The 23,677-nt window shown below is 48.5% G+C and overlaps 1 protein-coding gene across 2 annotated transcripts in view; it reads right to left on the bottom strand.

Moving 5' to 3' along the window:
* The window catches only part of KIF26B (kinesin family member 26B), a 416,715-nt gene that overhangs the window by 37,270 nt on the left and 355,768 nt on the right, over positions 1-23,677 (bottom strand). For both annotated transcript variants that reach the window (XM_044267071.1, XM_044267072.1), the window contains one exon: positions 14,157-14,316. In XM_044267071.1, the coding sequence (XP_044123006.1) occupies positions 14,157-14,316 (160 nt within the window). The remainder of the gene's footprint in view (positions 1-14,156; positions 14,317-23,677) is intronic.

Below are 23,677 nucleotides of genomic sequence, written 5' to 3'. Positions count from 1 at the left end.
TCTTGGAATTTACAAATTATAGGCTCAAATAAATGACTCTGGTGAGGTGAGCCTTTGGCTTTTGGAAAGGTCAAATTGTATGGTTTTTACTTTTTATTCATTTTTTAAAGATTTATTTACTTGAGAGTGAGCAAGCGAGCACAGGGGGAGGGGCAGAGAGAATCTCAAGCAGGCTCTGTGCTGAGCGCCAACCCCGACGCGGGGCTCGATCTCACAATCATGAGATCACGACCTCAGCCAAAACTGAGACTCAGATGTTCAACGGATTGTACCATCCAGGTGCCCCCAAGTGTATGGTTTTTAAAGATGGCTGTTCTCCTGTTGCAAAGGAAATTGTCAAGAAGAGTCTCATTATTCTAGTAAGAAATCGAGTGAGGAGGTTTGCTTTTTCAGAATTTTTTTAAAGATTTTATTTATTGATTTGACAGACAGAGATCACAAGTAGGCAGAGAGGCAGGCAGAGAGAGGGGGGGAAACAGGCCGATGCAGAGCTTGCTCCTAAGACCCTGGGATCATGACCTGAGCCAAAGGCAGAGGCTTTAACCCACTGAGCCACCCAGGCACCCTGTGCTTTTTCAGAATTTGATTGTAAAGGGCTCTGGGCTGTGGGTCTGTCCATTCCTTACGGTGATAGAGGGTCAAGGAACCAGAAATAGGAAGGTCCCACAGGCACTTTCCTGGGCTTTATAAAAGAGAGAATGTCCTCTCAGCCACTGTAGGAAGTTGATCCTGACGAACGATAAAGCCCCATCCAGGCTGTGAGGCCACCAAAAGTTGAAGGCAGACGTCTGATTTACACCTCCTGCTGAAAAAGGAGCGTTCCTCTATAGACTCTACCCAAAACCTCTTAGAAGTAAGTAATGTATCCAATAAAGCTGCAGGATATAAAATAAACCTACAGAAATTGGTTGTATTTCTATACACTGAGAATGAAGAGAAAAGAGTTTAAGAAAAAAAAATTCCATTTACACCTGCTCCAAAAGAATCAAATACCTTTTGATTGCTACAAAAATCTATACTCTGAAAACGATAAAATACTGATAAAAGAAATTAAAGGCGACACAAATGGAAAGACATTCCATGCTCATGGGTTAGAGGAATCGAAATTATGAACATGTCCAAACTAGCCAAAGCAATTTAGAGATTCAGTGCCATCCCTATCAAAATACCAATTCGGCATTTTTCACCGAACTACAACAAATGATCCTAAAATTTTTATGGACCCACAGAAGATTCTAGGTGAAGCAACCTTGATAAGGAAAAAAGCTGGAGGCGTCAGAATCTCAGATTTCAAGCTATACTACAAAGCAGGAGTCATCAAAGCAGTAGGGAACAGGCACAAAAACAAACACACAGATCAGTGGCACAGAACAGACAGCCCAGAAGTCAACCTAGGATTATAAGTTCAATTAATCTACTACAAAGCTGGCAAGAATATACAACAGGGAAAAGATGGTCTCTTCAACAAATGGTGTTGGGAACACTGGACAGCTATTTGCAAAAGAATGAAACTGGACCACGTTCTTACACCGTGCGCAAATATAAACTCAAAATGGATTAAAGACCTAAATGTGAGACCCAAAACCATAAAACTTCTAGAAGAAAACACAGGCTGTGATCTTTTTTATATCATCCATAGAAACATTCTTCTAGGTATGTCTCTTCAAGCAAAGAAAACAATAGCAAAAACAAACTATTGGGACTGTACCAAAATAAAAAGCTTTTGCACAGCAAGGGAAACCATCAACAAAATGGAAGACAACCTACTGAACAGGAGGAGATATTTGCAAATGACATATCCAATGAGGAGTTAATATCCAAAATACATAAAGAACTTAGACAATTCAACATGAAAAAAAAATCCCAATAATGTGATCAAAAATAGGCAGAGGACCAGAACAGACATACAGATGGCCAACAGACATGTGAAAAGATGCTCAACATCACTCATTATCAGGAAATGCAAATCAAAACCACAATGAGATGCCACCTTCTTCCTGCCAGAATGGCTAGAATCGAGACAAGAAATCACAAGTGTTGGCAGGGATGCAGAGAAAGGGAAAGCCCCGTGCCCTGTTGGTAGGAATGTGAACTGGACCAGTCGCAGTGGAAAATAGTATGGAGGTTCCTGAGAGTTGAGTTGAGAGTGGAAATACCATATATTCCAGTAATTCCACTACTGGGTATCTACCCAAAGGAGAAAAAATTATTTCAGAAAGATACATATAACCCTATGTTTATGGCGGCATTATTTACAACAGCCAAGATATAGAAGCAGCCCAAGTGTCCACAGATAGATGAATGGATACAGAAGAGGTCATGTACACATGCAATGGAATATTACTCAGCCATGAAAAGAAAGAAATCTTGCCATTGGCCACAACATGGATGGACCGAGAGAGCATTATGCTAAGGGAAAGAAGTCCAACAGAGAAAGATAAATGCCATAGGATTTCGTTTATATGTAGAATCTGCAAAGCCAAAGAACCCACAGCAGAAATGGGCTCACAAATAGAGAGAACATATTGATGATCGCTGGCGTGGGGGATGGGCAAAACGGGGGCAGGGAGCAGAGCTACAGGGTTCCAGTTATGGAATGAATGAGTCATGGAGATGAAAGGCACAGCCTAGGGAACACAGTAGATGGTGTGAAATAGTGTTGTATGGGGACAGACAGTGGCTACGCTTGTGGCAAACCCAGCATAATGTACAGACTTGTCCAATCACTATGCTCTACGCCTAAAACTGATGTAATACTGTGCATCAATGACATTTCCATTAAGAAAGGGGGGGAAGGTTCCAATCAGGTTGATTTACTGCAAATTAGTGCAAAAATAAGGAACCTGGAAAATAAAGATTATCAGTATCTTGATATGCTCATATGATAGGAGAAATCAGTATGTAAACAAATAATTAAAATATAACATCAGTGCCTATAATACAATATCTTCAGAATGCCATAGGGTATTATAGGAGGGAAACAACTTTCCTGGAACAAAGAGGCAGGAGGGAGGAAAGGAGATCAGACAAGGCTTCAAAAAGGAGATAATATTGGAGGTAAGCCTTGAAGAATAAACAGGAAGGGCTGCAAGAATTTTTAATATTAAAAAATTGACTAATGTAATTTACCATATTAAAGGATTAAAGACAGAAAACCACATGAACATCTCATTAGATGCAGAAATGGATTAGACAAAAATTCAACAACCAATTTTCCAAAATCTCTTGGAAATCCATCAACAGAAGAACCAATACTCTGTGATATCCTCCAACAGCAGAAAAATCATCCATCAAAGAAAATTAATAAGCTATAGCTCCACACATCAATATGGATGTCAGAAATGAAATATTGGTTGACAAAAGGAAGTTCGAGAAGAGCCAAGGAGACAGTATGATTCCATTTATGTAAAGTTCAAAACCAAACAGAACTAAACAGTATATATTGTGTTGGACGCAAATTTAGGTGGTAAAAGCGTAAGGCAAGCGAGGGGACAATACACACAAAATTCAGCATGGCGGTCACTTCTGGGAAAGGCGGGAGGGCGATGGGGTCCCGGAATAACACACGGACCTTCTAAATATTCTATTTCCTAACCTGGGCGTTGGCCCCCGGGTGTCTGATTTGTTGGTCTGTAGACTGGGCTGATGTGTTTCTACATCTGTGTATATGGCAGATTTCACAATGAAAACTTGTAGGAGAAATAAATAGAAAGTCAGTAACTGAAGAAGGGGATCCAGGACTGTATGGAATTACAGCACGTTCTTGGGAACCAGTCACTGGAAGAATGAATGAATGAACAAACAAACGAACAAACAAGGACATCTGTAGGCAGAAAAAGGAGTGTGTACACAGCCTTGAGGCCAAGAGACAAGCATGGGGGTTCTGGAGTCTGGAGGCAGTTTCCATGGTGGGAAAGGTGGGTGTGGTCCAAAGGACGAAAAGCTTCATGGACCATAAAAGGGTTTGAACTCTGGGCGCCTGGGGGTTCAGTCATTAAGCATCTGCCTTCAGCTCAGGTTATGATCCCGGGGTCCTGGGATCGAGCCCCACATCGTGTTCCCTGCTCAGCGGGAAGCCTGCTTCTCCTTCTCCCACTGCTTGTGTTCCCCCTCTCTCTGTGTCTCTGTCAAATAAGGAAATAAATAAAATCTTTTAAAAAAAAAAAAGGTCTGAACTCCACCCTGCAGCTGCCAAGAAGCCACTGTAGGATTTGCAGAAGCGGGTGACATCAGCAGGTGCCTGGAGGGCTGTGACACTGCCTTCGCCAGAGAGCATACTCAGACGGAAGCAGCACATGGCCCTTGCCCCGAGCGAAGGGTAGTGAACTTTGTTCCCCAAACGGCATGCAAGTGCTCTCTACACTCTCGAAAACACCTATAGAGGTTGGTCCTCGGTGCCGAGACGGCCAGGTGCCCGGGGGCGGAAGCCAGACGCAGTGGGAAGGGCCTGACGCGGGCTTCAAGGGCACACACATGTGTAACCCTTGGACAAAACCAGCACTTCGACACAGAACTTGGAAATGTATGCTTACAAACCCCAAACGGAGAACCACCACGGCTACCCCTCCCCACTACAGTTTGTCCCGATCTCGCTGCTAGGGAGCGGGATAAGAGAAAATCCAAACAAAAATGAAGAGCCACGCCGTGTGCCCCCCCCCCTCCAGGAGGACTGAGTATTGTCAGGTCTCCGAACATCGACTCTCCTTCCAATTATTAGCAGATTTACTCTGACCTCGGATGCTCTCCGGTTCTCTCTTTGGTAGCCCCAAATGAAACTCCGCTCTGTGTTAGTTAAAGAATTACTGGTACATTAGACGATCTGATACAACTTAACTGCTCCATAAATGTAACTATGTGAAAATTGTTCAATTACACATGAGCTAAATTATCACCTCATTTGCATGGACAAAAAAAAAATCTATTAATGCTCGGTTGAGCCTGAACCAGTTGTGAAACAGGTGAGAATTTATGGTCGGATACTCTGATTGAAGCTCCATTAACGTTCAAGTCAGTTTCTTAATGAATTAAGCCCCAACTCATTTGTATGCTCCGTCCCTTCTAATGCCTAATTGTGCCTAAATCTGGCCACCCTTGAGCGATCACAGGCGCCCAGGGGCATCTCAGGCACTCTGTGCACTGGCCCCGAACGACCCAGTTTGGCTGTTTATTTCCAGCAGCCGCACGACTGGAGAGACGATCATTAGTTATCATTAAAGGTAACAATTAGCAGCGGACTCCGAGTCCTGCGTTTGGCCCGGCAGCAGATCATGATTTGTGTCAGGCAGGATCGACATCACTGCGGCCGAGGCCAGCGTGCCACCAGTGGCTCAGGGGTTGGAGGACGGGCTGTGGGACACTTGACAAAGCTGGCATGTGCGGGAACGAGAGAGCGGTGTAGACGAGCCCAGGACTTTCAGAGTCACCCCATCTGCCCAGACAGCCTTCGCTCCAGCCCTTCTGATTCCCTCCACCTTACTCGGGCCCTTCTTCCCCCAGCAGGGGGTGAGCACAGGGCGCTCACACGTTATGACATGTGGGACCGGCTAAGTGGGCCTCGGCGTCTCCGCTAGAGCATGACTTGTCCCAGAGGGGAGAGCACCTGGGCTATTTGCTGCATCCCTGGGGCCCTGCATATTGCCGGGGTCCGATAAATATTTTTGAATGAGGGAAGGACTGCATGGGTAGAAGGACTCTCGGATACTCTGCTGACTATATTCCAAACTGTTTCTTATGTGCTTGGTAGCCTCTGTCCAGCTGAGAACAGAAGCAGTCTTGGAAAACCGCTAGCCAGGGCCTTCGGGTCAGAATCCACCTTCCTGGGCAGAGCAGAGCTGAGCCCCGTGACGAATGGAGGTCAAGTCTGTGTATCCCTTGGGCTCGGAAGTGTAGGGTGAAATCTGCATCATCAAGCTTCGTCTTGGAAATCTCTTTGGAAGAAAACTCTTCCCTTGGGGGACCTAACACGGTCAAGTTTCATTCCAGTGTTGGGACCCATCATGGTTCCAACGAAAGCAGCGAAAGGACTTGCCTTCTATTTAAGGTGAGGACCATCTCACCTGAAAAGTCTCGGTCTTTAAAGATTTGAATCCCACCCTGGTCAGTGGGATGTTCAGATACAACCGAGGGCACAGCTGTCTCTGACCCCCAAGGCCTACTCACCCTCAGGCTCAAGGGACTGGTCGAGGGAAGTTGTAGGCAGAGACGTTCCAGTGCTTAAGCCGTATGTCTCTCTCAGTACAGAGTCCACAGGGCTGGACTCTCTCAAATTAAATGTCCATATCTGGCGGCAGTCCTCCCCATATGGTCCTCCCCATTGCCCCCCTCCCCCACAGACTCTCGTTGAATCAACTTACAAGCTTCCCATTTTAACAAAAGGTTAATTACGATCCATTTGGCCTTTCAAAATCGAGGAGGACAGGATGGTCCCTCGAAGGGCCCGTCAGTGGAAGAATGGAGAAAATGTTACACGCACTCTGACCCCCGCGGTCTCTCTGTTACACACACACGTGCATATAAATATAATGGAACATTATTTGGCCATTAAAAAGTTATGTCCTGTCACTTGTGACAACATGGCTGCCTTTGAGGGCAGGACGCTACAAGAAAGAGGTCAGAGAAAGACAAATACTGTAGGATCTTAATTACATGTGGAATTTAGAAACCCGAACTCCTATCCAGAGAACAGACGGCTGGTTGCCAGAGGAGGGCGAGCAGGGGGGTGGGGGGTATGGGCGAAGGGGACCCACACCAGGGCTCACAGCTCAGCATCGGCTGCCCAGCCCGTGTTGCAGACCAGCTCGTACACACCACGGGCATGTGACCACAGAGTTCCTTGCAAGCCACGCCTGAAGAAACTTCCCAAATTCTAGCTGATGGATTGACTGCCTGAACGGCCAGCTGTGGAAACCCCCACAGCTGCTCTTATTAGCCGGGTGTCGGAGGCAGCTCGTTATCCCGGGCCCTGACAGCCGCTGTCACTCTCCCCCCAAGGCCCTCCCTTCCTTGCCTTTCTCGTCCCCAGCAAAACTTCGAGACGCAGGCTGGGTGATAACCTCTCCTATTCTGACAGGAATCTTTTCACCCAGAAATGCCTCCACGCACCTTCTAGAAATTTCCACCTCCTAGAAACTAGAGAGAGCCAGAAAGTCTGTCTCGTCGGCTGGCCGTGCCCAGCAGGGGACCCGGTCACCCTGCTCCTGCTGGAGTGCCGCACCCAGTGAGGCAGGCGAGGGGCTGGGGTGGGGGGTCCCGGGGGCCCTGCAGCCCGAGAGAGCATCGCGGGACGCACAGCTTCTCCCATCACTGGGACGGTGGAAAGGCTCCTCACGCTGTCCGGCCGGAGCACAGAAATTAAGAAATCAAGAAAGACAAAATTAAGAAAGATAGAAGCCCTATGACACTTCACAGGGATTGCGGCGGCCGGAATACGAGTCCCACTGAGCGCCATTTAAGGAGGTCAAGCCAAGCCCTGTCCTCCAACCTTGTACCTCGGGGCCGGCGTGCGATGCTGAGTGAGGAGGGTTTCACTCAGCCCCACACCCTTAGGTGGTATTTCTTTTTAGTAAAGATTTTATTTATTTATTTGACACAGAGAGAGAGATCACAAGGAGGCAGAGAGGCAGGCAGAGAGAGGGGGTGAGGCAGGCTCCCAGTTGAGCGGAGAGCCTGATGCGGGACTCGATCCCAGGACCCTGGAAAGACGACCTGGGCTGAAGGCAGAGGCTTAACGACGGAGTCACGCAGGCGCCCCTGGTATTTCTGATTCAGGGTCGATGGCGTGGGTGCCCTTCCCTCCTCCACCCTCCCCATCCCACTTTGCCCACCGCCACCAGGCTCCGGGAGTCCGCCTGCCCCCCGCCCCCGCCCCGCGGCCATCCCCAAGACGGGGAGGCGTGGTCGCCGCCGCCCCTGCCCGCACCGCTGGCCCCGGCCGGGCCCCCCCTTGGAGCGTCGCCTTCGCTTCCCACCGTCTCGGCGTCGGCTCCTGCCGCCAGCCCTGACTGAGCGCGTCCCGGACACCGAGTGACGACGCAGCGTGGCACGGGGCGGGGGCAGCGAGGCCGGCTGTCACCCGCCAGCTGCGCGAAGTGGCCAAGCGACTCGGCCCTCCCGCCTGCGGCTTCCCAGCTGCGGCTCGGCGTGCTCAGGCGGGCCCCGGCCGTGCGGCTGTGCCTGGGCCGAGCGCCGCGGGTCGAGCATCTGGAGCGGCTTCCGAGGCACAGTCGGAGGACGGGGACGGCGAGCCGCCATCCTCATGCTCCCAGGACGAAAGAGCCGAAGTCGGGGCTCATTCACGCCCCAGACTAACTACCCAGGACGTTGCCGGGGAACCAGAAAACAAGCATTGGAAACGACGCGCTGCTTCTCCCTACGATCCGGCAAGTCCACATCTCGGAACCTCCGCCCCCTTGGAAAGACTGAAGAAAACATTCCCGCCTTTCTCTCTGCCCTTTTATTCGCTTCTTCGCATGGCACAAGAAAGGTCTGCCCAGCGAGGCTGGGTAGCTCCAGCCCAACGCTGTCTGTCTGTCCGTCTGTCTCTCTCCCTGCAGCTCACACGTTCTCTCCTGCACATGAGCCGCGGAGCTGTCCCGGCACCCGACCGCCCTGCTGGCCCGATTCTGCCCGTGGGTGGGTCCTGGCGTCTGGTCTGCAGAGGGACGGGGGACCTCCCTGCAGCCTGCCAGGATGCAGCAGACAGACTGTCCCAGCTCCCAGCTGTTCTCTTGTAACTATTTGCCAACTGGTTCAGAATCTGCAGGGAAGAGGGTTTTGTTCGTAATCTCCAGGACCGAACGCAAAGGAAGGAAACTTTTTGAAGAGCCAAGAGGGAAACGAGGACGTGTCGGTTTCTACCCAGTCCTCCGAGCACACGGCCCGCCATCCCGTGGGGGTGAGCCACGGGCGAGGGGGGAGCCAAGGCAGTGGAGAATGGACGGATGCTTGCACCCGGGGCTTGTGACCCCGCTGATTCCCAAACAGCCTCGTTGCTTCCCAAGTGACCTGTGTGACTCTATTTACTGGGAGTGGTGGCTAAACTCTTAAGAAAATAATATCAATCTCTGGAAATACCCATAATGGAATATGTAGATACCACTGGCCAGGGAAGTAAATGGAGCAAAGAGGGAAGAACAAAAGAAAGAATGTTCGAATCTCATAAAAGAAAAGTGGGGGGGAGGGGTGTCTACGTCCTGTTGATTTTTCCGGACCTCCTTTCTCTGCATCCTAACAGTCATTAAAATGTATAAAAATGAGTATTTTTCAAGCAGCAATCTAAGAATTACCATTGCTGTGGTTGCCCAGCAACCCGAGACTTCAGTTATTTTATTTCTAAACAGGGAATGCTATAAACTGGTATCCGGAGTTCGTGCAAATAGTTCTAAATTGATGTTCTCCCTGTAAATCAGGAGGAGATAATATGGCATTAATGTACATTTAAAGGTTGCTAAATATGCGTGTCTCTCTCTCTCACACACACACGCTCACGGGAAGATTCTTACCAAGTTTCTGTTCCGTGCTATCGTCAGTAAACCTGGAGAACTGTTATTCCTTTACATTTTTTCCTGGAAAATACCTATGTAATTTCACACTAGGTGTAAATAATATACATCTGGACAAGACTAGCATCTCCTGCATGAACCAGGGAAATAAGTTTGCAGGTAATACTGATCTACAACGCCCTTCCTGAGTTTCACGGACACTGAGTGAGTCTCCGGTTTGGGGAAAGCAGAGACTATCCAAGTGGCCCCTGGGAGAAAACATTTCTCATGGCAAGGAAGAGGCAGGTCTGCCTTACACAGAGAACCAAGTCCTGGAAAGGCCTCCCGAGTTCAGGCCCGGGGCCACGGGTGCCACCCCTGTGTTCCACACCCCCCACCCCTGCCAGTGGTGAGAAGCAGCGTGGACATTCCAGGAAAGCTGCCTCGGTTTATGAAAAGTCATTTCTCCACAAGTCACGGACTTGGAGTTTCCAGGGCTGCTTGCTAGCCTGAATGTGCTGTTCTGATGTGGGAATGTTCTTAATATGGCCTTGGTTCCCCACCCCACAAGGGCCTGAGGAGGAAAGGTGCTCCCATCCCACACCCTCATGGCGGGCTCCTTACTGCTTCTGTGGAGTAGAAGCCCCTCCACATGGCCCCCCGTGATGGGGTTATTGTGAGCTTCAGCCTGCATCCCAACAGCCAGCCTCAGGCTCCCCGGTTGCCGCCAACAGATTTGCCACCGAGAAGGGGAAAGCTCGGGGACGCCAGACAGGTGAACCGACATGAATAAACAAGGAGCGGGTCTTGGTCGGAACCGCGGACCAAACCGTCGAAGCAGGGCATTGAGCATCCCTGCCTTCCCGGGGCTGCACGACAGAGACAGGTCTCAAGCCGCCTTGGGAAGAGAGTCTCAGACACGGCACAAACGAGTCTTGGAATGATCTTCTGTGACCTCTTGCTAAACGGAAACCAAGACATTATACAATGTCTGGTCTTCGGAAACAGAGGACAAGCATCTTGTTGGCAAAACAAGCAAACAGGTCTTTTGTCCTGTTAAGGCAATTCTTTCTCCAAATGCAGTAACAGCTGTAAACGAAACTAGATGCTTTAGTACGGACAGTAGGTTCCCTGAGGATCTGTACCTCTTCTAGGACAACATCTAAAAGGGCACCAAAATTCTCTATCGAGAGACTGGGTGATGGTTAGAATGTCCGAGTCCCTGGAAAGACCATAGTCCTGCAGATCGGTGGGGACACGAGAGCACGGAGGGCAGAGCTAAGTTCCCACAGCCAGATCCTTGCAGTAACCCTTCGGGGGGCCCGATCCAGGGCTGTGTGTCAGCAATCCTGGGGTCTGGCATGGGAATTTCTTCATGCCTCAGCCTGTTTCTTTTCTCATCTATCAACTGGGAAAAACTCCTATTACGTTGGTGCCCAGGAAGGGGCGGGTGGGGGAGGGGAATGGCAAATCCCTGAAACAAGCAACAGAGGGGAGTTGGATGCTCCGGACCACCGCAGAGATCCCCAGATAGGATGTGCCCCAGAGCTGGAGAGTCACGGGGGTGGCCTGCTCGTGCAGACCTGAGGAGGGGGCTGGGGCCCTGGGCGGTCTCCCGGCCTCCCCTGCAAGCTCCTGTGAACTCCTGTGATTTATCACGCTTGGATCGGCTGGCAAGTCTGTGGCCCGAGCCATGCCCACCCGACGGCTCCAAAGCCAAGATCATCTGCAAAGTCAAAACCACTCGATGTGCCTGCGATGGGTAATGACTCCTAGCCCCATTCTAGCTTGCTCCCAAGGACAAACAGTCAGAGAGGATGAAGAAGAAAAATGAGGACAGGTCGCCTCCCCTCCGTGCTCATTTCAGTTAATTTCCCAGAAGCAGACACCAGGGATGCCGGCTGCAAGCTCCGAGCGGACCGATGAAGGGGGAGGGGGGAGGGTAAGGCATGTGGAGTTTGGTTTCCCTGGTGTTTGCTGCACGTGAGCAAGAATGAGAGAAAGCTGCCAGGGCAGGAAACCTCCGCCCTCCCTCCCGGAAAAGATGAGGTCTGACTGGTGAGAGGTGTTTAGTATGCTAACAAAATGCAGCATAATGTGGCTTTAGAGCCTTGACTGAATTGATAAAGGACACCCGAGCCCTCCCACCCTGCACTAAGGGCCCCATGCTGGGCGCGTCCCCGGCAGCTCAGAGATCACGGGCCTGATGAGGCTGGTGGGGAGGCCGGTTGGCTAAGTGGGCCCCGTACTGCCAAGGCCTCCAAGCCCTGGAAACTGAGACAGTTTGATCCGGCCACCACCGGGCCTGGGGATCGGAGTAAATCTTTGCCTTCTTTTCCCAGACCGTGAAAGGGGAGAGCTTCTAGTTGGATGAATGCATCTGCAAAGGGGATCGGCAGACGCCAAAGACGGGCTATGTGCGGAGGCTGAGGGGCGAGCACAGCAAGGGCCTTTCAAGGCTCGGACACGAAGACGGGCACGAGGGACTGAGGGCTGCTGGGCACGTCACTGGAAAACGAGTGTTCTGGCGAGGACGGCCAGGCCTCCATGTTTCCCGGCCCTGAGCAATGGGCAAGATCTCCAGGAGGGTCCTGACCGTGGCTCAAGTCTAGGTCTTGAGCAGACGCTGAATTTTTGTTAAGTCTGTGCTGACTTCAGACATGCCAACAACGCAGTCATCACCCCACGGAGCTAGCATGGGAAGGGAGAAAGCTGGAGGTGAAGGAGACAGATGCGTGCAGGGGATGGTGAATGAGGTGTCACACTCGGTCACACTCCGTCAGCCCTCCCCAGGGAGCGGGCGTCTGGTCTTTGGGACTAGCTGATGCCACATATGTTTCATGTAACTGTCCTCCAGCTACTAATAAAAACAATTCTCGAGGTTTCCCTGGATGTTTACAATGAAATGCAACCAGAACCCAAAGGAAGTTACTTTGTCTGCCGTAAGAGTCATTTCACAGGCTCCCTTTCATCCAGCCCCTCCCTCCCAACCACCAGTTCAACAGATATTTACTGAAATCCTAAAAGCCTGTCACTCCACAGAAACAACGTGAGAGACCCAGACCCAGAGGTAAAATATATAATCAGTGACCGAGAACGTGGTATTTTGATTTTTTTTTTTCCACATTGTGATCTATTCTCACTTTAATAGGCACGTCACCCTTTTTATGGACGGGGAGTCCGACTGAGGCCGGCATGCAGCCTGACAGGACCCGTCCAGATCTTTCTTTTTTTCCCTCTTCCCTTCCTTCCTCCCTCATAGCAACACCTTGAGTTTTTTCAGCTGCAGAAATGATACCGAATAAAACTTTATAAACCTACAACTTGAAATTTTTTCCTCAGAGGAAAAGGGTCCTTCCGAAAGCTGGGAAAACCATTTCTGGGTTTATCCCAGCAGGTCTCCAAATTTCGGGAGCAGAGACGCCTGGGATCACACCTGTCACGTAAAGTGCTGGGGTCCGCGTGCGAACGGTCCTCCCGGTGAAGGAAGTCACAGCTCGGGCAGAGGGGAAGGGGAAGGTCAGGACTTGTCTGAATCTCGCTCATTATAGAACAAATGGCCCGACTCAGCTTTTCCTCCCACGGAGCAGTGACTTAGATTTTGCCCGATTTTACACATTAAAAAAAAAAAAAATGACACCGTGTATCTTTGCTTCATCCTCACGGCAACCCCACAGGTGTTCTTGCAACGCCGTCCATGCGGGTAAGCCCGACCAGAGGATTATTACTCCCCCTTGGTCCAGTATTCTAAATTTTACAAAAAACCGTCCATCCTCCTACCATTCTGGGTCTCATATCCTTGTGATGCAGAGAAGACACACAGCAGAAGCAGCTGTTTACGGTGCGTGACGGTTTGGGGAACTTATGAGGGGGACAGCTGAGCCTTGGCAAAGCCCCAAACAAGCAGGGAGCACCCAGCGCCATCACCACGTTGCTCAGTGGCAGAGCTGAGTCGGGTGGTGGTGGTGAGGGGTGGCCCTGGGTTGGGTCATTCGTGGGTATGGACGACATAGCCAGGTGTTGGCCATTCCAGACACAGGAGCAGCTCTAAATTCATCCTCTCGGAGCATAATGGAAAGAAAGAAGGGATCTTGGGGGTAAACATCTGCATGGGGATGGTGGGTGGCGGTGGCAAGTTTGAGGAGCTCTCCTACGTAGGGTTGCCAGATAAAATACAGGATTCCTAAATGTTCATGCAATACTGGGGGCATACTTCCATTCAAAACATTATTTGTTGCTTCTCTGAAATCCAAATATTCCTGGGTATCCTGTATTTTTATTGGTTAAATAGGACATCCCGACCCTTAATGGAAGGGTAGTTCGATCTTCCTGCCTTTGCTGTCATGCCCGTGAAGGGTCTGTGTGATGGCGGCAATGACCAACCAGTGGCAACTGTGATTGGAGACTCCAACCAAGATAACTTCCTAGTCTCCCTGACTTGAGCAGCCAAAGTCAGGACTGGGACAAATGGAAGGATTTTCACAACTTTTGACTTCGGAAGAGCATGAGATACACAATCGTTAACAGAGGCTGGTTCAGGCAAAGAGCTAACAGTGCGGTCCAGACGGTCCCTCCATCGTGTGCATCCTTCCCAAGATACCACTGGACCGAGAGTCTCGTGCCCAGCCCCGGCACGGTGTTACCCCAGCCCATGCGTCCAGTGGAGGGATCACTTACTTGTAGGGGATGTGTTTGCTGCCGTTGACAAGAGCCAGGATGACGTTGCCCAGAGCAGACAGTGAGAGGCATAGCCCTGAGCCTCCTTCCCGGTTTTTGCTAAGAGCTTTCACACAGCTGCCGAGGTCGATGAGGTGTAGACGGCTGCGGCCTCCAGACACTGAGACAGAGAAGACAAGAGAGAGGTGGTTAGGTTCTGGCAAACGCTCATCTGTCCTTCAGGTAGCTCCTTAGGAAGCCGGAGGGAAAACTAGAAGGGGAAGGAAAAGTTTGACATTCGTGACTTAGTAGGAAATCCCAACAAAATCATGATCGGTTGCAAACAGTGTGGTCCTCTTGAATTCTGTCTGCCACACATCACCGACCTAAAACCTCCTGACGTTCATCCTATAAACAAATGAGTAATTCCCGTAGGTTGAATTGGAGGAGACCTCAGAGAAGGTAAATGTCCCATGAGGGGGATAAGGTTTGCACCCACGTGTTCTTTGGAGAGTAGAATTCTGAAACTGACTGAGTTGCATCTGAAGAGTCCGGGGGTGATTATGTGCTTTGGTTGAGCATCACAGAGCCCCTGATGGAGAGCTCAGCCAGCAATCGGGTTGATACCCCAAGGTAAAAATCAGGAAGAAGTAACAACCAGGTGCAGAGACCAGGAAAGACCCAAGTATTTGCCGAGTATCTACCAAGTGCTGGGCACTGCCCAAGCACCAGTCGCGTTCAGTTCCGCAGTAAAGCCGTGAGCCGAATGCCCCTTGTTCTTTGTAGAAACATAGACAAGAAAGCAGAAGTGCAGAAAAGTGAAGCCACTTGCTCACGAGGACTTCTCCTTCTGGCCTAGAAGACGTCACAGGGATGAAATCAATGGTCTAACCTAAAAACAAAACGTATAAAGCGGCTGTTTCTAAGACACTAGACATCAGGCAGTGAAGGACCGTGATCCCTGGGAGGTGGGAAACAAACAAGGGGCGCACCGCCTGTGCCCAGCTCACTGCCAGGGATGGGGAGCTGCTGGGGGATGCAGTGGACTACCAGAATGGAGGAGACAGACTGGAGACAGTCCGGGGAGACCAAGGTGGCAACAGCTGGCAGGACAGAGTACTGGAGAGAAGAGAACGTGGGATTTTCAGAGAGCCCCTCAAGTATTCAACAGAGTCCTGGTCAGGACAGGCATGCGAGGGAACCACACAGCTGGGGAGTTAGCCACCCGGGGAAGATTAGAGGCAACAGCGCACAGCACTCACGCAAGGCCAGGAATAATGCCTGTTTCCAACAGCCAGACTAGAAACCTCAAACTTCACCAGGCATGGGGTAGGGGACCCAGAAGGGTCTCGCTTCTGTAGCAGGGATGCCCAAGATGAACATAGATCAGGTCCCACTTACCAAATCTTAAAAGCAAGACCAGAAAGGATTGAACTGTTTAGAAATAACTATAACCCAAAACAATGCTTAAGAATATTTATAAGACACAGAGCACGTGGGTGGCTCAGTCGTTAAGCATCTGCCTTCCGCTCAGGTCACGATCCCAGGGTCCTGGGCTCGAGCCGTGCGCCAGGCTCCCTGTTGGGCAGGAAGCCTGCTTCTCCCTCACCCACTCCCCCTGCATGTGTTCCCTCTCTTGCTGTGCCTGTCAAATAAATATTTTTAAAAATATATATTTATAAAATACAAAGATGTCCAGCATCCATCAAGAAGGCATGCAAAGAAGAAAATGAGACTCATAATGAAAAGATAACTGAAACCAAACAGAACTGACTGATTATTAGATAGTGATGGTGAAGGACATTAAAATGGCTAAGGCCATACTGCAGGGATGCCTGGGAGGCTACTTGGTTAAGTGTCTGCCTCTTGACTTTGGCTCAAGTTACGACCTCAGAGTCGTGAGATCAAGCCCTGCATCAGGCTCCACTGCTTGAGATTCTCTCTCTCTTCCTCTCCCTCTGCCCCATACCCCCGCTGCGCATGCATTCCCCTCTCTCAAAACAAAAACAAAAAGGTGAAAACCCAGTTATGGCAATATTTCAAGTGTTTAAAGACGTAAATAGAGACATGGGATAATTAAAAAAGACAAACTGCTTCTGTACCAAAAGGAAAGCTAGAGCTGAAAAATACACCGTATCAACGGCAGAGCCCACCTCACAGCAGGGAAGCCTTGTAAGTTTCAAGACAAAGTCACTGAAACTGTCCAAAATGAAGCAGAAAATTTAAAAATAAAAACACAAACAGCGGGGTGCCTGGGTGGCTCAGTGGGTTATGCCTCTGCCTTCGGCTCAGGTCATGATCTCAGGGTCCTGGGATCAAGCCCCACATCGGGCTCTCTGCTCAGCGGGGAGCCTGCTTTCTCCCCTTTCTCTCTGCCTGCCTCTCTGCCTACTTGTGATCTCTCTCTGTCAAATAGACAAATAAAATCTTAAAAAAAAAAAAAAGACACAACCAAGACTTTCTCAATCTTGATAAAAAACTATAAACCCACAGATCCACGATGAGCCCCAAGCCCAAGAAACGTGAAGAAAACTATGCTAAGGCTCATCAAACTGCTTAACACCAGGAATAATGAGAAAAACCTTAAAAGCAACCAGAGGAGGAAAACGGGTCCCATAGAAAGGGCCAAAGAAAAGGAGGATGGCAGGTTTCTTGTTGGAACTGATACAAGTGAAAAGACTGGGAAGCAACATTTCTAAATGTCAACCTAGAATAATATATCCAACACAAGTATCATTCTCAGGCAAAGGGAAATAAAGACTCTTTCAGACTAAAAGAGCTGGAAGGATTCACCAAAGCAAACCCACAGAGGATATACACAAAGGAATGAGCTCTAGAAAGGATAACTACGCCAATACATGTTTGCCCCCCCCCCAGTATTTAAACCTCTTTGAAAGATAACCGGCTGCTAAAGCGAAACTAAGGCCATTGTCCTGTATGGATTCTAACATATGCAAAATTCAGAAGTTCAAGGACAATAGCACGAAGATTAGAAGGGAGGAAATGGAGGTACTGCACTGTAGGGCTCTTACTCCATTCATGAAGTCCTAGAACATCACTTGATAGCAGACTGTAATAACAACTTTAAAAAAAATAAGATTTTATTTATTCATTTGAAAGAGTCAGAAACAGAGAGAGCACAAGCAGGGGGAGAGGCAGAGAGAGGGAGAAGCAGATTCCCACTGAGCGGGGAGCCCGATGTGGGGCTTGATCCTGGGACCCTGAGATCATGACCTGAGCCAAAGGCAGAGGCTTAACGACTGAGGCACCCCCATACTGTAATAATTTAAAGGTTCATACCATAAACCCTAAAGAGATCAGTAAATAGTGAAGAGTTGCAGCTAGGAAGCCAACAAAGGATCTAAAGTGAAATTCTTAAAAATATTCAGTAAATCCAAAAAAAGCAGTTTAAAAAAAAAAAAAAGCAAAGGAAAAGAAAGAACAGGTAAGTTGAATAGAAATCCTAGTGAAAAACAAGAATTTGGACCAAACCATGTCAATAATTACATGAAATGTAAATAGTCTGAACATTCTTATTTGAAAGGTAGAAATTGTCAGACCGCACAAAAGAGCGAGCCCTTGCCATAGGCTGCCTATGAGAAACGCACTTCAAATATAAAGAAACAATCCATTAAAAGTGTAAGAGTGGGAAAGCCTGGACCATGCAAACAGTGCCCGTAAGAGAGCTGAAATGGTTATATCAATATTAAACAAAAGAAACTGAAGACAAAAAGTGTGAATAGAAGCAAATAGGAACATTTCATAAAGGTGATGATTGATTAGAGGTCCTAACAATCAAAAATATTTATGCATCTAGTAACAGACATTCAAATACTTGAAGCAAAACCTCATTGAACTCCAAGAATAAGCGAGTCTGTAATTACAGTTGTAGGTTTCAAATAACCCTTTCTCCAGAATTGATAAAATGTGTAGACAGAAAACCAGTAAAGATGTTGAAGATTTGGAAAACACGGTCAACCAACTTGACATTTATAGAACACTCAACCCAACAACAGCAAAATACACATTCCTTTGAAATTCACACAAAACATTTCCCAAGGCAGACCATATTCTGGTCCATAAACCAAGTCTAAGTAAATCTTGAAGGATTCACATCAATGTATGTTCTCTGACACGATGGAATTCAAGCAGAAGTTGGCATGGAAAGATATCTGGAAAACTCTCAAATATTTTCAAACTCAAGAGGACTGTTCCAAATAACCTATGGTCATAGCCAGGATTTCCTTGATACCAAAAACAGACAAAGACATTACAAGAACAGAAAACCAAAGACCAATATCCTTCATGAACATGGGTACAAAATTGCTAAACAGAGAACCACATTAGGAAACTATCTAGGAGCATATAAGGAGGACTTTACACCGTAAGTGGGATTTATCCCAGAAACGCAAGTTTGCCTCAGTAGATGCAGAAAAAACGTTTAACAGAAGTCAACATCTACTCCTGATTAAAATTCTCAGCAAAATACTGCTCAGAAGGCAGTATCCTCAGGTTGATAAGAGTTTCTGAAAAATCTACTGCTAACATCACACTTAAGGGTAAAAGATCAAATGCCTTCTAAGATCAGGAATGAGACAAGAATGTCCACTCGCACCATTTCTATTCAATGTTGTGTTGGGATTGTAGCCAGCACAGGAAGTCAAGAAAACAGAAAAGGTACCCAGATTGATAAGCAAAGAGTCAAACAGTCTTTGTGGACTAACACGGTCATCGGCATAGAAAACCAAACAGAATCCACACAAAAAAGCAACTAGGATGAATAAAGAGAGCTTAGCAAGGTTGCAAGATACAAGACGAACAGATAAAAATGAGCCGCATTTTTTAAAAAGATTTTATTTATTTATTTGACAGACAAAGATCACAAGTAGGCAGAGCAGCAGGCGGAGGGGAGTGAGGGGGAAGCAGGCTCCCCACTGAGCAGAGAGCCTGATGCAGTGCTCCATCCCAGGACCCCTGGGATCATGACCTGAGCTAAGGGCAGAGGCTTAACCCACTGAGCCACCCAGGCGCCCGTGCATTTTTTTTTTTTTTTAAACAGGCTCCATGCCTGAAAGGTGGGGCTTGAACTCACACCCCAGGATCGAGAGTCACACGCTCTACTAACTGAGCCAGCCAGGCTCCCCTGTATTTCTAGTATTTACAAACAACTAGAGATTGAAATTTTAAAATACCATTTGCAGAAGTGCCCCTACCCCTGCTTGTGCTAATAAAATCTTTCAAAAGAATTAAGATACCATTTATAATAAAATGAAAATACAAAATACTTCAGTGTAAATTGCACAGAAGACAGATCCATACACAGAGAACGACAGAGTATTGCTGAGAGATGTTCACAGAGACCTAAAAACTGGAAATAGACACTGCGTTTGTGAGTCAGAAGACTCAGCATCGTTGAGATGTGAGTTCTGGCCAAATGGACCTACAGATTCAGTGTAATCTCTGTTAAAATCCCAGCAGTTCTTTTTTTTTTTTTTTTTTTTTTTGGTAGAAAATGATGCTGCAAAGTTCATTTAGAAGCCGACTCTAGAATTTATATGGAGATGCAAAGGACCTAGAATAGTCAAAACCACCTTTAAAAATAAAGACACAACTGGAAGGCTAGTAGTACCATATCCAATTTCAAGGACTGTTATAAAGCCACCAGAACCCAGGACAGTGTGGTCTTGGTATAAAGCTAGAGGAAGAGATCAATGGAGAAGTGTAGAGAGTCCCAAAACAGAGCCACACAAATATGAACGAGGAATTTTTAACAAAGGTAATTTAGTAGAGAGAGAATAGTTTTCATAACAAATGGTACTAGAGCCGTTCCACAGAGCTCAGGGCTGCGAGGCTGAGCCCCACACTGGGCTCCACACTCCGTGTGGGGTCCGCTCGAGATGCTCTCTCCCTCTCCCCGTGCCCTTCCCCCACTCACATACACACTCTCTCTCCAATTATATATATATAAGCTGCACATCTTTTCCCATTATGTTAGCAGGTTTTTCAGAAACATTTTTATCAGACTGAAGAACCTGTCTTCTATACACACACACGCAAAAAAAAACCTTTAATCCATACACTGCACAGTTTACAAAAAAATGAATCAAAATATAAATATATTTATCAAAATATAAATATATTTATATAAATATAAATATAAATATAAAACCTGAAATTACAAAACTTCTAGAAGAAAGCATAGCATGAAACCTTTCTGATCTTGGGTTGGGCAAAGATGGCTTAGCTATGAAGCCAAAAACATGATTTATAAGAGAACACACAGATAAGCTGGATGTCGTGAAAACGGACTATTTCTGCTCTTCGAAATACACGGTTAAGAGAATAAAAAAGCATGCCACAGCCTGGGAGAAAATGTTTGCAAAACATCTACCTGCTAAAGGACTTTTATCCAGAGCATATAAAAAACTCTCGAAGCTTAATTATAAGACAAAAACAATTTTAAAAAGGGCAAAAGTCACGTTGTCCAAGAAATCTGGAGGGCGAGGGCTCTGTCCTTTATCTCGATTGTATGGACGTGTTCAGAGGCTTATACACAGACCGCAAAGCCAAATATGTGGGTTGCTCTATCCCAACTGTATCTTGTTAAAGCTGTTTTGTTTCTTTAAATAAAGATTTTATTTGTTTGAGAAAGAGCATGCGAGAGTGCACGAAGGAGGGGCAGAGGCAGAGGGAGAAGCAGGCTCCCTGCCGAGCAGGGGACCCCCGCCAGCAAGGCTCAATCCCAGGACCCTGAGATCATGACCTGAGCGAAAGGCAGGTGCTTAACCCACTGAGCTGCCCATGTACCCCTGCTTTGTTCTCAATCAGGAAACTTGTTGTGACTGTCCTGTCGGAGGGCAGCTGGGCTTCCCACTTTCAAGACTGATGTCCCCCCCCATCCTGTGCAATGTGGCCTTAGGCAGTTCCCGAGAGGGCAGGGACACTGGGCTCTCTTTCTGCCGCTGCCCCACTCTCCGAGGGGAGTGCCCTCCTTCCCCGCACACAACCCCAGCTTCTAGATTGGCTCCCCATCGCCCCACTCCCCAGGCAGCAGCAGACCCTGGCTCCTCAGACCCCTGGATTCCCACCTCCCAGGGTGGCTCAAGTCCTCCTGCTTCTGGGACAGCTACTGTTTCCCCTGCTTCCCCTGCTCTGCATGGAAGGCAAGCAGCAAAGGTAGACACACAAGTTTCCAGAAGCTGTTGCAGAAACTGTGACTTTTGGGGCAAGACAGAAAAGGGGTTGGGGTGGGAAAGTAGAGGCAGGGAGTGTGATGGGCCCGGGTCTGGGTCCTGGGGACATAGGATGAGCCTGTGGCCGGTCCCTGGGTGTCCACAGATCTGTGGGCAGAGCCCACAGAAGCGCGGATGCGGGAGGGCGAGTCTCTGCGCACGTCACAGGATGGAAACATTTGGGAACGACTGTCCTAACCCTCACTTTGCTCTACTGAGTCCTCAACGTCCACATCTAGGAGAAAGGGTGAGGAGTGTTTAGGGAAAGCCCGGCATTTCCATCCACAGGGGCCCAGTGACTTGGATACGTCCACAGCCAAGAACTGTTCACAGCAAGGATGCTACGTTTTCTCCCCCTTCCCCTCTCCCCAGGGAAAACCCTCACGAGGGAAGATACAACACGGAACTTCTCCTTTATCCCATTTTGTATCGCGCAAGATCAGGTCACGGCAGCGCGCTTGAGAAATAGTTATTTTTAAAGCAAAGTATCATCTGTTTTGCAACCTAATTACCTAGAGAGGAGCAGCTCAGATCTCCCACCTGGGCTGCAGATTAAAGGGCAAAGACAGGGACCAGTTGGGACCTTGAGACTCTAACAGGCCATTTGATGTAATGGAATAAAATGCACAATGTACAGGGAGTCAAACAGAAGACAGAGAACAAAAGCACAGTTTAGCCGCCCCGAAGAGCGTTATGAAACACCTATAATTAGGGCTGCGTGACTCAGAACGGGAGTCCTAGCCAGACCGTGGAAAATCGAGTCTGTCCGCCTAACCCACTCAAGTTCAAGCAGCCACGGAGTCCTGCTTGGGGCAGTCCTTCCACGCCTGGGGCGTCCTCTGAGGGGCGAGGTGAGCGCGCCCGGGGCCACGTGCTACCGGCAAGGACGCGCGTCACTCCGGATGGCTGGCGAGAAAGCTCTGTCGTCGGAGGGCAGTCCGAGATTTCCGGGGTCGCAGCGGGGGTGGACGGATCCCAGCGGCCTTCTGCCCCGCTTTACTCGCGCTCTCCTGGGTATATGGCAAGTCTGGAGCTCGGCCAGACCCTCCCCAGAGGCAGCAATCCTAATCTCCCCCCACTCCTGGGCCAACCCCCCTAACTCCCGCTGGCCGAGGGCCCGGGAGGTGCCGGGACACGCTCGTCTCCTGATGGCACTTAATTCCTGCAACCATCCTGCAATGCGGGCATCGGTTCCGTGGGGCAGACGAGGAAAACGAGGTTCACGGGGGCCAAATAAATCGCCCCCCCATAAATGAAAATATAAATGGCCCAACATCTCCTGGAAAATTATTGCGGAAGCTAAGACGAAAAGCCACGGGTAACTGTAAAGGGAGTAGAAGCGCCTTCAACTCACCTTCTCAGAGCTTCGCGGTTCCCAAACTTGGCTGCGCGCTGGAATCACCTTGGGAGCTAAGAAAACACGGGTGTCTGGCTTCTGCGCAGCGGCTTTCCAATTTAACCGGCCCGGAATGCGCCACGGGCCCTGGGATTCACTGGAAAGTTCCCCAGGTGACTCTCGGTTGCGGCCAAATTTGGGAACAGCTGCCTTGCTGCGTGGCCTTCACCTGTGAGCTCTGTGGATGGATGGGATCCGCGTGGCCGGGGCGGGCTGTTTTCCCATTTGTCTGCGCTCCCTTGCTCCCTGCAGGTGAACTGTGTACTTAATGGGTCAGCAGGGTTCCCTCCTAAACCCGGGGATTCTGCTTGTCATCACGGAAAAAACAGAAGCAAATCTTAGGCAAACCAGTAAGATACGATTGTGTAAAGAGAGCTAGTGTTCTTTAAGAGCTAAACTCAAGGCTTTGGAAAGACAAGATAAAAATGAGTTCTTCTTCAAAAAGAGATGCTGAGGGGCCCCTGGGTGCTCAGTTAGGCAAGCATCTGCTTTCAGCTCAGGTCATGATCGCAGGGTCCTGGAATGGAGCCCCGTGTCAGGCTCCCTGCTCAGCAGGGAGTCTGCTTCTCCCTCTCCCTCTGCCCCCCCTCCCCGGCCCCACTCATGTTCCCTCTTTCAAATCAATAAAGAAAATCTTTAAAAAAATAAATAAATAAAATAAAAATAAAAAGAGATGCTGAATTTGGTGGAAATGAGAAATTATAAAGTGGGGAAAAAAATGGAAGAAACGTCTTTGAGTTCTCGAATCACTTAGAAGAAATTTAAGGCAAGAACCAGACTATCAATATGAGCGTGGTTTATAAAAGCAGAACTTCAGGTTGCAAAGTCATTTCGAAGAGAAAAACCCATATCAGAGGATGAATAAATAAATAAATACCCATTTGTGTGTGTGTTTTGAAATATTACTGAAATAA

This window comes from Neovison vison, chromosome 10, assembly GCF_020171115.1.
Source record: "Neovison vison isolate M4711 chromosome 10, ASM_NN_V1, whole genome shotgun sequence".
Taxonomy (NCBI): Eukaryota; Metazoa; Chordata; class Mammalia; order Carnivora; family Mustelidae; genus Neogale; species Neogale vison.
Note: the sequence above shows the minus strand (reverse complement) of the source record. Positions and strands in the feature narration are given on the sequence as shown.